Here is a 17,599-nt window from a genome sequence, read left to right as displayed (position 1 = left end):
TATGTTTGTTTAGGAGAGTTGCCAAACAATGTAAAGGCTACTAGTGTAAAGGCTACTAGTGTAATATAAGTAAATTATCTTTCAATTTATTTTAACCACTGGTTTATCCAGACAATAAGGTTAGGTGAAGCCTGGCTGGGATTGCAGCTCTAATGGTGTACATTTATCTGGGAATAACTCCTTTTGAAGTGGGACTTGTTTCTGAGTAAACATGCATAGGATAGCACCTATGGAAAGGTGTCTACTGTTCTGTATCCAAAATACGCCACATCTTTGCAAGAATAATTAAATTAAATTAACTGCAGCAAATCAAGGCATCAGATGAATATTGACTGTGCATTGGGGAAAACCAGTCTGTGTGTTTAAATGCTGTATCAGTTGTGTATTTGCCACATATCAAAAGCACAATCAGGGCATGGGAGTCACACTGCACAATGGCACAGTAAGTATGCTGGTGTTTATGACATTTGGCACTGTTCCCTTGTTTTCAAAGTGCAATACACTCCGGAACATGCACATTCTCTCTCTCAGATCTTGACCTCTCAGAACTAATGTAGTGAAAGGTGCAGCAGATACAACCCTTTGCTCTGCATAGCAAGTCACAGGTGTATATGACACACCCCTCACAGTCACCTGCACCAGCCATCAGCCTACTTTGCAATTCTCTTTGCAGATAGCATGTTATCACCAAGTACATGTTCCATCTTCCAGTTGCCTCTATTTTGGAGATTGCTCCTGTGTGCTTGGGCTACACTGGCTCCCAGTAGGTTTCCGAGCACAATTCAAAGTGTTGGTGCTGACCTTTAAAGTCCTAAATGGCCTTGGTCCAGTATACCTGAAGGAGCGTCTCCACCTCCATCGTTCTGCCCAGACACTGAGGTCCAGCGCCGAGGGCCTTCTGGCGGTTCCCTCACTGTGAGAAGCCAAGTTACAGGGAACCAGGCAGAGGGCCTTCTCGGTAGTGGCACCCGCCCTGTGGAACGCCTCCCACTAGATGTCAAAGAGAAAAATAACTACTGTACCAAACTTTTAGAAGACATCTAAAGGCAGCCCTGTTTAGGGAAGCTTTTAATGCTTAATAGGTTATTGTATTTTAGTGTTTTGTTGGAAGCTGCCCAGAGTGGCTGGGAAACCCAGCCAGATGGGCGGGGTATAAATAATAAAATATTATTATTATTCCTTCCTCATTCTACATACATTCTACCAGCATAGGTTGTGAAGTCTGAGCTAGCCCTCATTAAAAATTACATATCTCTCCAAGTAAAAGATACAGGTTTTTAAATTTTTCATATGTGATACAAACCAGATTCTGAGCATGTTGTTGTCAGCAAGCCCTTGGTTTAAAAGAGACAGAGAGCTAAAAACATCTACCCAAGACTGACTTCTTTCAATACTAGGTCTGATAACTAATGTTGACATTATATTAGTCACATTTTGTAAAGGTGTAGCAGCCAGAAACAGCTCAAGCAACCAGGAAATGGCTGAAGAGACACACCTCTCTGCAATGTGCAATGGTCAAAGGTGAGGATTACATCCAACCGTTGCAAGATGCCTGGTAATTTTCCAGAGTTCTGCTATCTTATGCATGTCTACTCAAAGGTAAGCTTCCTTTAGCTGAATACTGCGTCTTCAAGGTGCCCCTTCCCTTGCCCCAGTCATAACAAAGCAGTACAAGCTCAGCATTTGGTCCTTTGGATAATTTCTTGTGTGTATTACACAAGTAGCTAAATGCCACGCCAAGAGGCAATCCTACAGTTGCACTTTGAAGGGTGCTTTTAAAATAGTTTGGAAATGGCTGTTCTCGTTTTGGATCCATCAGCTTTCGTGGTGGAAACTGGTGACTGCCTAATGTAGAAAATTAATCCTGGGGAACTGTGAGCAAAGTCACTTATGCACAAAGCAGAGATAAGCTTAAGTATTATCAGTAGCTGGCTTTCTTAACCAGAAAAATAACCACAGGGGACACAAAGCAGAATGTTTGCAAACAAAGCTGCGCTGGGAGGGTTGAGAAGGCCAGAATCATTGATCTTTATTGGGGGGGGGGGCGAGTGAAGCATTGGGGTGGGGAGGCTTTGCAGCATGTATAACTGACATATGCTCTCCACTTCTTTGAACGTTTTTGTTTTCTCTGAATGAGATTGTTCTTAATGGTGTCTGTGTGATAACTATTTTATTTATAAATATACATGCAGACCATGTTGGATGCAAAGTGACACACCTATAGGAGGCAACACGGTTGCCGAATCTGCTCTAGATGCTCAGAAAAGACCCTGCACCCTTGGGTGCATCATCTTCAATCAGCTCACAGTTCTGTGCCTGCAGTCTCTGGCTCCCACAAATGCAAACAACAAAACTGGTTCCAAACTCATTTCTCTCCCCCCCCCCTTAAGTTCTGAAGACTGCAATCCACGTGCCCTTGCATGGTAGTAAACCCCACCAGTTTGGTGAGGATTTATTCTGAGTTTACTTGTATATGATTGCACCGGAAGCGTGTGTCACCTCCTCAAATTTTGATGCTTATTTTAAAGGCAAAAGAGATTCCCAGCTATCAGGGAAATAAGTCTGGTCATTAAACATTAAACTTCTTTTGTTAGATTACATTTATTTGTTTAGTCTGGCTTTATTAGAAACCGTTACCATGCAAATGATAAAACACATACACTATAGAAACACACACACACACACCAGTAAGGTCTTTTCTATTTGGTCACAACAGCTCCCACAAACTAGGGGAAAGATGGACACAAATAGTAAAAAAAAAAAACAAAATTAAAATTGTGTCTCATGTAGGTAGAAGTTAAGGGTGAGTTGTGGGTCTGAAATATTTGAATATTATTGGTCTATTACCCAATCCAGGACATGTGATTTCATATAATTTGAGCAAACTTGAAGGCATGTGCTAAATACTTTTTTAAAAACAAAAAGAACTCTGAATCAATATAAATACTTTTTTAAAAAAATACTACCAAGAAAAATTTGTTACATTGTTCACATTATTGTAAACAAAAATCTGCCCTTTTCCCCTTATGGGGTATCCAAGGGCCCGTATAGAGTCCTTACATAGGTTCCCTATTGGTAGGAGAAAATAACAGAGGCCAACCAGAGAATATTGAGAAGCAAAGCAACTAGTAAGCCCTCAAAATTCCTATCACAACATTGAGGGTACAATTACGGTATATAAAGAACCCTAAACAGATGCACAACTGCTATGGTATGCTTAAGGACAAACATAGTTTGGAAGGTGCGTCAGTTAATTTGTGCAAGTTTGTAATTGTTCGCATTGCAATTGGTAACTCACAACTAAGCGCATGGAATGCTGCAGTTTCATCGCATGCAGAAGTCTGGCAACCTATTGAACAAACTAGCTACCTATTCCCATCCAACCTGCTGTGGTTAGCAAATAACCAGCCACTAGGAAAGTCTTCCGCAGTCTCGCCTCTGGCAGATAGGTATGGGCAAATCTGTCCATTTCTGATTCCCGTTTCTCACTATTTCCCATTTTAAATTCAGTTCTCCACATTTCCACATCAGCTTGTAATTCTTTTTGTAATACAAAAACTCCTTATAAAAAATTATCAGGCTTGTAGTGTGAATTTATCCTAACGTACACAAGTTTGTATGCCATTTCCCCTAATACACTCATTTTGGCAAAACAATTTTTCCTAATGTAATGAATTATTGCATGCTATTGTCACTAATATGCGCATTTTGATGAACATTTTGCTTCAGTACGTGCATTTTTGTACACCTTACAAAAATGTAAACCTCACGCTCCCTAAAAAAAAAGCTATTTGGAACAAGTGAAAAATATGGTAAATGTGAGGTCCTTCTCCCTTAAGGTTTGAGAAGCTGTTTCTTTTAGTGAAACAAGGCAGTGTATTAAAAAGACAAACCAAAGGGTCTTGGGACAGCTAAATGCTACATCCACCACACATTTTTCTCAGTTTTACCACTATCTTAAGATAAGTTTTGGCCTCCCTGATTATTTCTCTGAGTTATCTTTCTGGGAGACACTGCCACCTTCTACTTTCAAAGAATGCCTTCCCCATACTTACCAGAGAAGATCCACTTAATTTCCTTGTAGCACAAATTTGCTCCCAGGAAGAATTGGACAGTTTTGTACACTGTATATTGTTTGTTGCTCTTTGTATACTTCCTCAATGGAAATGTTTTTGAAGTAAAATTAAGTAACACTTCCTTTTTAAAATAATGCATTGATACTTGATATCTGATGGCTGCCATGTTTGGGCTGAGCTGCCTAAATAATTTGATAAATTTGCTTGTGGCATCTTGCAATGGCAACTATTTGCAATAAACAGCCTGTCTCCCTCTGACAACTGGTTTTGTTAGCTGGTTTCTGTACAGCATGCATCCTTTCCCCATGTTTACAATGGTTTGGTGGTTTTAAGCAACTCTTGTGTTATCCAAAATTTGTCTATCATCTCCTACGTTTAGATATTTAAGCTACAGAAAAGGTCCATGTGCAAATAAACAATGCAATTTCTTCATAGCAAAGAATGAAATAATAAGAAATCACAAGGTGGAGATGATGGGACGAGTGCTATATTATATTAACAGATATGGAAGACACTTGGAAGGCATTAGTTTAAAGATTCAAATAGTTTCACAGGAGGCCTTTGTCAATGTTTAAGTAGCTTTAGAGGTAATAAACTGATTATTTTGATTATAGGGTTATGTGATAACAAGTCTGAGGGTCAATAATATTTCTTAATTTTCTGCAGAAATCCCCCAAGTTCTATCAAATAAAATAATAAAGAAGGGTTTAGCATAGTAGTCCTAATATGAAAATCCTGGAACTTCTAGATTATTTTTCAGTAACTTGCATAAAAATGCTCATTTTGCAATCTCATCCACCTCTTCAAATGTCAGATAATCAGTAAACATCAATCAAGCAAGAAAAGAAAAAAAGCCACAGACATAAGTGAATCAACACAAAGGATACTAAATCCATTAAAAGGGTGAACCTAAGCACTGAGCTATCAGAAAAGACGACTCACCTGTCTGTCAGCTTGCTTGCTGAGAGTGCCTCTTAATGCTTTTGACTGCTCAGTTATATCTGTGTCTATGATCCAGGAAGCTGATAAGCCTCCTTAGAACACTGCTCAAAGCACAATGATTGGCTCCTCTTGACCCACATCTACTTATTCGTATTCAAAGTACAATTACACTCCAGGTAGCACTGAGCTGCACGTGGGATATGAATATTTTTCCAGCACTCGTTCTCATGCCTAAGTTCAGTCAATCTTGATTGCAAGAGAACACAGAAGTTCTAGAAGAGAAAGAACCCTATCCCTGTTTGCCTGTTTCGCTCCCTGACATTGTAGAACCAGTGTTAAATTTCTAGAAAAAGAAGTGCTGGAGCTCACCATGAATGCTGCTCTTGTTCTCTTATAACGGCACTGGTGCCCACCTGAGAGGTGACAGAACTGAGTTCCAGCTGAAAAAAGCCTTATGTAGAACCATCTCTGTTCAAGTGAATGTGCTTCAGATAAAATGAGAAACAACCAAGACTAGCAATTTCTGTTAACTTTTAAAAGGTAGCTCCTTGATAGTGGTCTCTTCCAGATAGCCTGCTTACTGCACATTCAGCCAGTATGGTGTAGTGGTTAAGAGCGGTGGACTCGTAATCTGGTGAACCAGGTTCGATTCCCCGCTCCTCCACATGCAGCTGCTGGGTGACCTTGGGCTAGTCACATTTCTCTGATGTCTCTCAGCCTCACTCACCTCACAGAGTGTTTGTTGTGGGGGAGGAAGGGAAAGGAGATTGTGAGCCGCTTTGAGACGCCTTCGGGTAGTGATAAAGCGGGATATCAAATCCAAACTGTACTCCATCCTGATGGGTTAACCCCATAAATTGTGTAGAGGCTATATAGCATAATGGATTCAAATTGCAGGAAAAGAGATTCCAATTAAACATTGGGAAGAACTTTCTGACATTGAGAACAGACTACTATGGAAGGTGGTTGACTCTCCGTCAGTGGAGGTTTTTTAAACAGATTCTGTCACGGATTCTTTAGCTGTGATACCTGTATTATGGGGTTGGGCTAGATGGCCCTTGGGACTCCTTCCAACTTTGCAGCTCTATGAGTTTATGTATAGTGGCTTGTCTCCCATGTAGTCTTTGCATTCTGGTCCCACCAGCTGCTGCCATGTAGCCCCTTCCCTTCCACCAGAATAACAACCTGCAGCATACTATGAAGATGATAAGTGTTATTGTACTTCTTCACACAGCACACTGTTAAACTGTTAAACTCACTTCCGCAGGAGGCAGTGATGTGCACCGACCAAGATGACTTTAAAAGAGAGGGCTGTTGATTGCTACTATCCATTCCACTTTATGTCAGTGGAAATATGTCTAAATGTATCATATGTCTAATATGTATCTAGGGCGTAGAGTTCATAGACACCTCCCACAAGTTATTTTTATGCATAACAGTAAAAATTGTGTTGTAAGGTTATATAACCCTTATCTTTCTTTTACGTAACAAACAAGCTGTAAAATGTAAACAGCCCAGAATTGATGGGCAAGGGAGAAGCAAGATTATGCGGATATAACTAGCATGTCATTTAACATTTGCAATCTCGTTGTGGTTTCTGTTCCCTGGAGGGTTGGGTGTGTTCAGAACTTCCACTGGCATCAAAGCTGCCAGAAAGAAAACTCACTGTTGGGGTGTTTTGTGCATTGGAGCACTCCTCCCCAACTTTAAGTCCCTCAATATTTAGGTCCCATCATCTTTGACTATTGGCCATGCGGGCTAGAGCTGATGGTGACTGTAATCCTGCAACATCTGGGTACCCAAGTCTCGGGAAGGCTGCATTATAAACAGGATGGTCGCCTCTTTCTGGCAAGCTTCTGAGGTCTTTAACAGGCAGGCAAAAACTCCTAATAGGGAATTGCTGGGGTGGCAAAGCTTCACCCATTGCATTTTGGCCTATTGTTCAAGGCACAGAGCCTCTGCCAGGAACCATGGGGACAACCTGAATTTAAAAAGTTTGGTAAGGATCACCTCTCAAGAACAGAGAAGACAGAATGTAAGGCTACTTTAAGGATGTCTGCATTAGGCCATTTAGAGCTCGTTCCTTGAAGTTTCCTTGAAAACACACACAACCAGTTCTAACCCATTATGGGACACTGATCTTGTTTTTGTCATTGTGTGTACTGGCTTGCCTCCCAAGTAGTCTAATGAAAATTATAACCATTTTCCTTGCATAGAGAGCACTTCTCAATGTAGTCTGTTCCTCCGCCAAATAGCCTTTTTCTCTAATGTCAACCTGCAGTTCCCACCCATGGGCTTTAGTCCTGCCCTGTGAAGCAACAAATCTTCTGCATCTTTAACAACCCTTCAGATATCAGAGGACTGCTGTCATGCCCCCCCTTGATCTTCTCTTCTCCACACTAAACATATCCAGCTCTTTCAACTGTTCCACATAGGACTTGATTTCCAGACCATGCTAGTTATCCACTTCTGGACACCTTAGTTTGTCAAAATCCTTCACAAAATACAGCACTTAGAAATGAGAACAGTACTCTGCATGTGGCCTGAGCCATTCAATAGAGAGCGATGCTGATAATGTAACCTAAGATAGAATAAGAAATGCCATTTACCACAATTGGCATATCACCCAGAGTATGGGAACAGTGGGCGGAAACAGACAATATACAGTAAAACTGTAGGCTGTTAGAAGGCTGCTACTCAAACACATGCAAGCTAATGAGCAAGAAGGGCAACTTTTCAGATTTGTTGTGACGATAATGCCACCTATTTCTTTAAACAAGAATGGGAACTTTGGATACTGCCTGGAAGTTCTGTTTAGTCTCATGGCTAATAATGATCACATTTTATTCCTGTGAATTTTTACTACCCCTTTTGCTGTCTTATTCTAGATTAGATCCAGGTGGACTTTTTGCACATGCCCCGAGTAATTGCATCTTTCCTTTTGCTTCTTCAAGGCTCTTAAACCATAAGCCATAAAACTACAGTTAAGGTACAGATTAGAGTCCAAGGGCACACACACACAGACGCACACACACACACTGCTATACTCTGTGTACTTAACCACCTTGATAAGCTTTGAAACCTATCAGTTTTGAATTAATTTTGGAACTAAATGACAAGAGATCTGTTTTTATTGTACAAATAAATGTCACCTACTGGTAGGCTGTTATATAGTGTTCTGAAATTGTGGGTGCCTGATCTCTCCAATCTGCGGATCTAGCAAATGTTAGAATTTAATCGAGGTTTGGGGTGTTAAGACGGGCGCCAGACCCCTCTAATCCCTGGATCCAACAAGTGTTGAAATCTAATCAAGTCAAGGTAGCTTCCAGTGAGGTGATACCCTGGGTGGTATACCATTAAGGGAGTTAAAAGTGTAATTGTGTTTTATTATCTGAATGTGTGTGTTCTAATGCCTTTTCTAACTTGTCTGTTGATTTTCTACAAGGAAACTGTATTTTGCTGTTTCTTTGTATATCCGGGGACAGATGTCTTAGTTGTTAGGAGTTTGTGGGTGCCAGGCCCCTCCAACCCCTGTATCCAGAAAATGTTAAAATCCAATCAAGCCAAGCTAGCTTCCTCTGAGGTGATAATGTGCCATTAAGGGGAATTAACTGTCTCTGTAGGAGATGGCAAATGGGTGGGGCTCCTCCCTCAACTCCCAGATAAAAAAACCAGAATTGAGGAGTGATGTGACCTAGAAGCAAAGCAGCAGGCAGGCAGAGAGAGATCTCTTGGTTTGCTAATGCTGTGAACTCCTCCGTCATAGTCAAAACAAAAAAAATTCCTTCCAGTAGCACCTTAAAGACCAACTAAGTCAGTTCTTGGTATGAGCTTTCGTGTGCATGCACACTTCTTCAGATACCAACTCCTCCGTCATAGGTTCAGGTTGTATATATGCATAAATAAATTATATGTCCTAAAGACATCATAGTCTCCACTGTGCCTCACTTCCAAAAGTAAACATGAACCCTGGGTAAGTGCCTGGAATCTCGCAGATTTAGAGATTGGGGAGGCGTGCAACAATATATATCCCACAGTATGGGGAGCTCCTTGAAGGCATCAGCTGATTTGCTAGGTGGTATGGTGGCAGAAGGAGGAGAATCCTCTCACAGGGGAAATCTTTGTGGGTGGGGGGCAGAATGGCACTTCCTCTTTTCCTCATGTAGATGGAACTTTCCCAGCAACTGTGCCACAAATATAGGTAGGTGGTTGTTGTTTTGAAAAAGCTTGCCATATTAATCATTGTGGCATTCAGTTACAAAATGTAAATATATTTTTCTCCATTAATTGCACCTCTATTGAAAGGACTCCTGGTGATTTTGGCAAAGACTTGTAATCTTTTTAAACTTTGTCTCCTCAGGCAACCCAGTAATTGAGAGGTAAAGACACAGAACTATTTTTCTAAGGGGATATTTATTACTTATGAAAGTAATGCTGTGGACTGAAGTCCTCTATTTATCTACAGAACAAGTACAGCACAGAACACACTGTGCTCAACTTAACCCTATTGTTTCACCTACACGTAATAGGGTGAATGAGGGCAGCCTCATTTTTAATCAGTCAGCTGATGCACTGACTGATTTTAAAAAGGCCCCATGTGCTTCCATCTCCATCAAACTAGACCCTATTTTCCTAAAAAGGAAAGGATAAACCAACCATTTTAGCATCTCAGTGCACCTGAGATAGGGAGGGGGCAGAATGTAATAAGGCTCTACTAGTCGATACCTGATGAATTTTCAGCAATCAGCAGTGTTACTGAGTCAGCTGTCTTAACTAAAGAAATAAACTAGGCTGCTCACCTAAACTAGGCTGCTGCAAAAGTTAATCAAGAGTGGATTTACACGTGAAAGGACCTTAAGACCAGTACTGAAAACTAATTCCTAGGTTCAGAATGAACTCTAATACATTATCTTATTTCATTCTGATCGCATGTTTCTTAGCTATGGCTCAGGTTGGCTGATCTTCGGGTTCTACTTTTTAAAAAAGAAGTAAAGTAGCCCTAAACAATCCTGAAGTCTGCCCACTCCTCCTGACCCACAAAACCGATTTGTGGCTGCAAGCAGTTCCAACATCCTCTACCACATTTGTGGAGATGTTCAAGAAACAGAAGAAATGCTGCATGAAGAAATTCAGTGAGAGTGCAGAGATGCTGCGGTACAACAGTTTATAGAGCCGGCCTCCTCTCTCATTTTGTAAACGTGAAGATCAAGGTCACTTCGGGAACAATTAATGGTCTGGTGTACATCCTCCTCCAAGGATGCACGATTTAACACCCACCCAAGCTGAGTGATCTGCATTAGTGAAAATACATTAGGCGCATGATGCACATCTGCCAAAGACAGAGGCAATACCGTATGTACCTCTGTCAATCCCATCAGATTAAGGGCTCCAGGATCAATTTCTAAAGACTTGGACTAATTAAAAAAACCAAAACACAAATGCACAAAAACCCTCCATAGTAATGTACTCCCAACTTGTCAGACCAGACAATGCTACAACCAGTATTGTAACCGCACAAGCAAGAATTAGCTTCCATTTCAGATTTCATGTATATGGGCATATGGATATTGTTTTCTGGATACCCAACCCTGCTTGTTGTTAAAGACTCCAGCACAAACCAGACACAGGGCCTGGTTGAAGTTTGTGCTGGACTGAAAACTGCCTCCAAAAATATGATTGGTGCCCACGATCTCTTACACTTCTGCTGACCAGTTGGAGAATAGGGAGGGGACACTGGATCAATGCATCCCTGCCCCCCAACAAAGGATCACTGTGATTCACCCCCTCTGGACCCATATGTCTGCAGTCAGAAGTATTTCAAAGACAAGAAAATGACTGATGAGAATGATAATAACAAACTATGCAGTCTAGTTAGTTTGTCAGAAATGAAATAATTTTTATTTAGCTTTTTTGGAACAAAACTTTTAGAAACATATGGATCTGCTTTTTTCATAATGCTAAAATGCTAATGCTTGGTGATTACAATACTGAACAAAATATTGGACAACGGGTATTTCATCTGCTATATAAACTGGACCAAACTGAATTTACACTAAGAAAGCATCTAGAGGTACGTTTTATATCTAAATCTGAGTTTTCTAGATGAAACCAATGTTCTTATACACACTTCACTGAATGTTTGATTGTAGCAAGAGGGTTTTCTGACATAAAACACAAGTATAGATAGAACGGCAAAAAACAAAACAAAACAAATCACAGTATCGGTATCATGCTTCTTAAAAATTTCCAGTGAAAATTAGAGGAAGTCGCAGAAGGGAAAACAACATCAATTCAATTAAACAAATTCACCTGAGTAAATGAAGAGCCAAATGTGTTTCCCATATCCCCCATAAAGACTAACATAACACCCCCAAGCCAAACATAACACAATATTAGCTTACTCATGTGCAAAGTAGAACAGAAGCTGGCGTAAAGCAACACAATGTAACAAATGTAGACATACTTCTAGCTAAGAATCATCATTAAGACTTTCCATGAAAGATTAGGGCATTTGTTAAACGTTCTTTGGCCTACACAGAGTGGCTATTATAGAATAATTTTGGTGTTCAATAGTCTATTAGTCAAATTGTCCAAGGTTAGGTTAATGGAAATAAAAACTCTCCATATTACACCTGGCAGAGTCAATGACCTAAAGCAATGGAGAATTTAGTGTTCTTTGATGTTGCTGCTGTACATCTGTTTACGTGCAGACAATAATCCAGACTGTAAATTGGCAACACAAAGAGATAATTTGCAGTGTGGCTGAAAAAAACACTTTATCCACTTACAAGTGAAAAAGCAGTGCTGAATTATTTCCTTGCCCTGCACCATCTCCATGATTTTCCCAGAGTGCGGAAGAGGATACCAAACATCTAGTAAGGGAGAACTGAAGGCCTGGATGTTATTTTGTGTGTTTTCAGTATAGAAGACAGGAGCCTCGACACCTAGCAGGTTGTAATGTGAATAAGATGCCTAAGGTTGCAGCTAGGCCTCCCAAGCCTGCAACACTAGTGAGGAAGAGTTTGAAGGTACATTGCACTCATGAAAGCAGGAACGGTGTGCTTTGGGGAGAACCCCATGTGGCCACTATCAGAGACATTAACTGTTTGGTCACCCCAGCCATTATTGATAGTTCCTCAGTTCTGGGTTCTGCAACTCAGCTGTATCATAGCAAAAGAGAACCAATCTTTGTGGAGGAGACAACCTCTCACTGAACAGCAGCAATCCTGATGACTACCATAAATTCAGTTTGGGTTACTTTTTCAGTGTGCTCCTTAACATACTGGAAGTTATGACTGCAGAGCTTTGTGGTTCCACTAATGATGCTTGATTTATTTGGTTAGATTAAAAAAATAAAATCAAACTGAAATTGTTTTAAGAAAAATGGGAAGAGGGGAAAAAAAGATACTTAAAACCCTAAAAGCTACTGAAGCAGCTGCCATCAATGTGCTTCTTGAAATTAGGTTGCCTTTCTTCGTCGTTCCTGGGCAGTCACAAAGTTGAGTAAGTCGATTGCTGTGACAACACCAAAGACCATTTGCTTTTTGCTGGATTGGCCATTGCTGTGATCTATAGAGGGGAGAAGAACATGACAAGGCATAAGCTGAGGAACCAAACCCTAACATACACAATTTTCAAACTACTACTTGTGTCTCAAGGCCTGAGTATCTTCTCTTGCACTGTATATGTTTTGGTTATTGAAAATATATGTACTTTTCCTCTATAAAACTAATTTAAAAATACAGGACCAAAAAAAGCAACTGAAATTAAAGTATAGTAGGCAGATCCTAGCTTGCCATTGATATGAGGTATTCTCAAGACAAGGGGAGAGGATGGCTTCCTTAAACTGCTCCTGGTAACTGGTCCTGCCTATGCTGTTGGCAATATGGTATCAGTGCACCAAACAGGCATTTTTGAGGAAGCGAAAGAAGAATATGGGATTGCTACCATCTCCTAAGGGCAATTTGCCTAACTCAGTCATCTTAACTCCAACCCAATGTTCTACACAAAGAGCACTAAGCAAGGAGCATTTCATAGGTAAATGGAGCAAGGCACTGTAGCTTTTGCATTGCATGAAGTGTATTATTTAGTTGTTGAGGCACCAGCCTTTCTGCTTGTTCCACATATTTTTAAAGCTTTTTATGTTGATAGAGGCATAGATATCCATGTCTAACCATCCTGTTTGCTCATGTTCACTCAGAAGTAAATACTACTAAATTCAATGGGGTAAGTAGGGTTAGGCCTCAAAGCCTGTCATCTTCTAACTAAGACCTTCAGAGCACAAACACCAGAGGCGTCCCTAGATAGAGCCACTGTCCTAGTTCAAATGCAGGAGTTTCATAGTTGAAGTCCTCTGTCTCCTGTCTTGCACCTCAGTTAAAATAAAAATTGTGAAGGACAATGCAGTGGAAGGCAGCAGAAGCACCACCACCATGACAACAGAATGTGGTGGGACCAGAATGTCTGGACCACTTTCACCTGCCTACATTCACCAACTAAGGCACCAACAGACCATGGGCTCTGTTGGAGAAAGGCAACCCAAATTACAAGAGGAGGACTCCGGCAGGTGAGAAATTGTTGATTTTCACCTCAGGGAAGATTGCAACTAAGTTAGCAATGCAACAGCATATGAGGCTGGATTCTGTAAACACTCAAATCATGAGACATTGTACTCTTGGAGATGCACCAAGGAAATTGGAGATCAGGGTATGTATGCATTGGGCACTTCCCCTGTCTAACCCAGAACTGGCATAGCGAGAATCTTAGCCTCCACTAGCATAGCTTATTTCTTACCCTCATATGTGTGGAGAATATCCTGTGGCTCCTTCATGTGCCCTATATAAGATACAGAAGATTCTCACTGCCATTAACTGCTATTATATGTTATATAGCCAACGGGGAGTGTGGCAGAGACAGTAGGATTCTTGCCAGGTCTTCTACTTACACTGAATCTGTTCGTGCACCACCAGAGCAAAATGATCAATTTCCAAAATATGGGACAGCTTCCCCAAGTTGTCCTGCAGACGAATCTGCAAAGAGAAACAGACTTTAAAAGCAATTGCATATAGCCTTACAAATTTTGATAGATAAGCACCCCACTCCCAGTGCTTTTCCAACAAGCTTTTGAAAGCAGTATTTGTGTCGTGATATGGCAGTTATCATATTAATCTTTATTTTTCAGTGTGTGTGTTCATGTTAAATGTTGGCATTTTAAAGAAGTGGAATGAAAGAAAAAAAAGTCTGTAGAGCATGGTAATGTAAAAACCCAATGAGAGCCACGTGTTCTCTCTGCTTAAAGCACAGCAACTGCAAGTTCAGAAACACACACCTTTACTAGTGGTTTATTTTCCAATTCTGGCAATAAGAGCTGGAAGGAGGTGATTTGGGACAAAATAAGAGGTCTGAGAAAAACTATGAAAGCCATTCAGTAGAAACAAAGTACAAGTCCACATTCCAGAACTGAATTTTCCCCACAGGGATATTGCTTTTCATCCCTAGCAATATTGGCCAGCAAAACAATGAATACCCAGGCCACTTAAGTAAAGTCTAGATGGCCAAGTATTGCAGATGCTACAGTAGCAGATATCTCACTTTGACAGGGAGTTGGACTTCAGGAGTTGTGATATAAATGCATTGCTACTGACGTGAGCTGTGGGAAAACAGAAAATACTATGGCTCAATCAATCAATCAAAAGAAACTTGCAGAATGAAAAAGGCACTATCTAAGCTGCCTGTACTTTGTGGCCAAGATGCAAAAGGGCCCTTCCACAAGCCGGAGGAACCTTCAGCATATGAAAGCATTGCTTTACACCAGAGATGGGGAACCTGTGGCTGACAACTCCCATCATCCTTGACCATTGGCCATAATGGTGGCAGCAGGTGGGAGCTGCTATCCAAAACATCTGGGGGGCCACAGTCTCCCCATCCCAGGTTTTCACCAAGCTTTAAGCTTAGAGCACCATGTGAGAAAAGTGAACACGTTGTTCCACTTGAACAAGAGCTTGTGCAATCTCTTGTGCCACAAAACCTATCACAGAAGCACACAAACTCCTGTGCAAGCTTTACTGGAAGGTCACTAGCAGGCATTTCCCTTCCACTTACAATTCTTTGGAGCCAAGTCATTATAAATGTAATCCTGTGAAACACAACTGAGATCAGCTCAATCCTCAAAATAAGGCTGCTCAGGTACAACAGGAGAAGAGCAAAGGAGGCTACGGTATCCTTTGGCCTTTCTTCAGTCTCACACAATAGAAAGTAGGGACTTATCGCTGTAGTCTATAAAGCTGGCAATTTTATCCGCACCAACTTGGCTTGAAACAATGTCCTCCGAAACACTCAAGCACACAAAATCTACATTTTCTGCCCATCATCATTATTGTCCTAGATTCTAGGCTTGTGAGCCAAGAATGCCAGTACTTGTCAATTCAGTAGGAAATAAGATTTTTGAAGTCTAAGAGAGGGAAGCAGACAGAGCAAGAACAGAGGCACTAAGCACAACAGTGCTGTGTTTTAATTCAGTTGCTTTCAATTTATACTCACAGGAGCCTTCCTGCACTTTTTAATCACCAATACCATTTTGGCAATCAATCACGATCTATGCTTACAAAGACCCATCAGGATTTCGTAACTTTAAATGTAATATAATACTGTAAATTTAGGAGCGATTGTATCTTAACATAATGGAAAGAACCTTTTCTTGGTTTACTGGAACAACTCAGTCTCCCAGTCAAACCGACTGAATCAACTGTAAGCATACCCAATAATTTTCTTCTATAATAATAAGGCTGTTCAAGATTTTCTCTTTCGGTGACAAAACATCTAAAGTAGATTGGCAGTCTATGGTTCAAAATTTTAAAAAGTGCCATTTTATCACATTTCTTTGTAGTACGTTAGCAATCTTTTAAAAAGGAATGAAATTATTAGTGGTAATGTTGGTTACAGAGTAAAGGAGCTGTATGAAGGAGGGACACTCCAGGCAACAGAGTTTGAGCTCCCAGAAGAAAGGAAGACAGTCCCCAGAAATTGTCACTAAAGAACCAGGAACTACAGCCAGGGCTGGGTATACTCTACTTTCTAAAAAGTAACAGTACAGATTAAAATTCTGTGCCAGGATAATCAACATTCCACGCTATGGCAAAAATTCTGCAACCTGAATAAATTATGCAAATTATGTAACATCTGCTTATTTTGCCAAGTTTGTATGGCACAAGGACAGAAGGTCCACAGCCCTGGCTTTAGCCATAAAAAGGAATAAACAATACAGGGTTTGAATTTTTTATCCAGAGGCAAACAGCACACATCTTTAAACCCAGTTGCACCCTTCTCCCCCAATCCCGCTACCTGGGGATGAACATTTGACTGCAGAAGCAGCTGGCCTCCAGTCCAAAAAGGCTATTTTTCCCCAGCGTCAGAAGCTCTTTGTTTTTGGTATGGTAGTTGCCCGCAGACTGCAGCTTATGTAACCTTGCTATTTGCCACTAGGCAACATGGGCCCCTCCACCGTAAGAACACCAGTTACACTTAAGAGAGGAGAGAAGCTACGTTGCTTAATTACGCACCAGATTATACATTTTGCACGATGATTCAATTGACAGCTAGGGAAGAAATTAAATTCATTTAATGTGACCACGAAGCATTAGTAGAAAACATGAAGTGATTAGGTGCAGTGTTACATTTAGCCTCAGAATTTTAACAATTAGAAAATATTAGTTTGATGCGAAGTAGAAGTGTCTCTTTTAAGGTACACATTGGTTTGCATGTAAGTTCCCTTAGGCTTCAAGTAAGTCTCAAGGAACTCAGAGGAGACCAGCTTCTGAGCAGATTTGCTTAGGATTGTGACAAGCTGTAAAGTGCAGCTCTTCCAGTTATGTGTGTCTGCAGGATATTTTTCAGGGTGAGGCAAAGTAAAAAACAGATTCAAGAGCAGTTTCTCACAAAATATTTTGAAAATTGTGCCGGCACAATTTGCCTCATTTCAGCTGCTACAAACGCTTTTCACAAAAATAAAAGCTCAGAATCTGAGAGTTACAGTTCATTCGGGGGGACGACTACCCCCAATGAATGTCCATGCTTCCTATTTAGAGAATTTAATAGGCAGAACATTTCACTGACATTGACCAAAGTAAACTACAATAATGTCACTATTTTAATTGGATTTACGTGCACAAGATTGCAGCTGCAGTTTCAGAGGATGTAGGTAATCTATTTCAGTTATGTGCTGCAAACAAGCTTTTAATGGTAATTTTACGCAAAGTGTTGCAACTTGGTTTTACTTTGCCATAGTTTGCATTCCCCTCCAAACAAGGCTTTGTGGACCCAGCCATCCTAATACTGCTCATGAAACAGCTGCCAAAATCCTGCAGTAAACTATTGTGCCTGCTAAAAAATTACAACACCAGATGCCAAGAGACTCATTATCCACAGGGAAGACTCAAACTCTTGAGACCAAAATCAAAATGGGACTAACATACCCTCCAACTGTCCCTATTTATCAGTATTGTGTTAAAATATTACTATCATGAATTGCTAGGCATGTTTGCCCTTCTTCAGAGTTCAGTCATTTCCCCCAGGCCTGTACAGTC

The 17,599-nt window shown here is 40.7% G+C and overlaps 2 protein-coding genes across 20 annotated transcripts in view; both read right to left on the bottom strand.

The window, feature by feature from the left end:
* LOC310842857 (cystathionine beta-synthase-like) overlaps positions 1-5,408 on the bottom strand; it is a 30,073-nt gene extending 24,665 nt beyond the window's left edge. The window contains exon 1 of one of the 2 annotated variants that reach the window (XM_083735049.1): positions 5,388-5,408. In XM_083735049.1, coding sequence (XP_083591175.1) covers positions 5,388-5,390 — 3 coding nt within the window. In that variant the 5' untranslated portion in view covers positions 5,391-5,408. Of the gene's footprint in view, positions 1-5,018; positions 5,114-5,387 lie in introns of those variants that run through there. The other variant, XM_083735050.1, reaches the window with a different exon arrangement.
* Positions 5,409-10,889: 5,481 nt separating this feature from the next.
* Positions 10,890-17,599, bottom strand: part of LOC310842856 (cystathionine beta-synthase-like) — a 39,058-nt gene continuing 32,348 nt past the window's right edge. For 6 of the 18 annotated variants that reach the window (XM_083735041.1, XM_083735036.1, XM_083735037.1 and 3 more), the window contains exons 15-16: positions 13,963-14,047; positions 10,890-12,587 (exon numbers count right to left, since the gene is read on the bottom strand). In XM_083735041.1, coding sequence (XP_083591167.1) covers positions 12,478-12,587; positions 13,963-14,047 — 195 coding nt within the window. In that variant the 3' untranslated portion in view covers positions 10,890-12,477. Of the gene's footprint in view, positions 12,588-13,811; positions 13,854-13,962; positions 14,048-16,576; positions 16,613-17,599 lie in introns of all 18 variants that reach the window. The other 12 variants (XM_083735030.1, XM_083735047.1, XM_083735043.1 and 9 more) reach the window with 3 other exon arrangements.

Source organism: Podarcis gaigeae (genome assembly GCF_964106915.1).
Source record: "Podarcis gaigeae genome assembly, chromosome: 4".
Lineage (NCBI taxonomy): Eukaryota > Metazoa > Chordata > Lepidosauria > Squamata > Lacertidae > Podarcis > Podarcis gaigeae.
The sequence above is the reverse complement of the archived record's forward strand: the minus strand, read 5'-3'. Positions and strand labels throughout refer to the sequence as shown.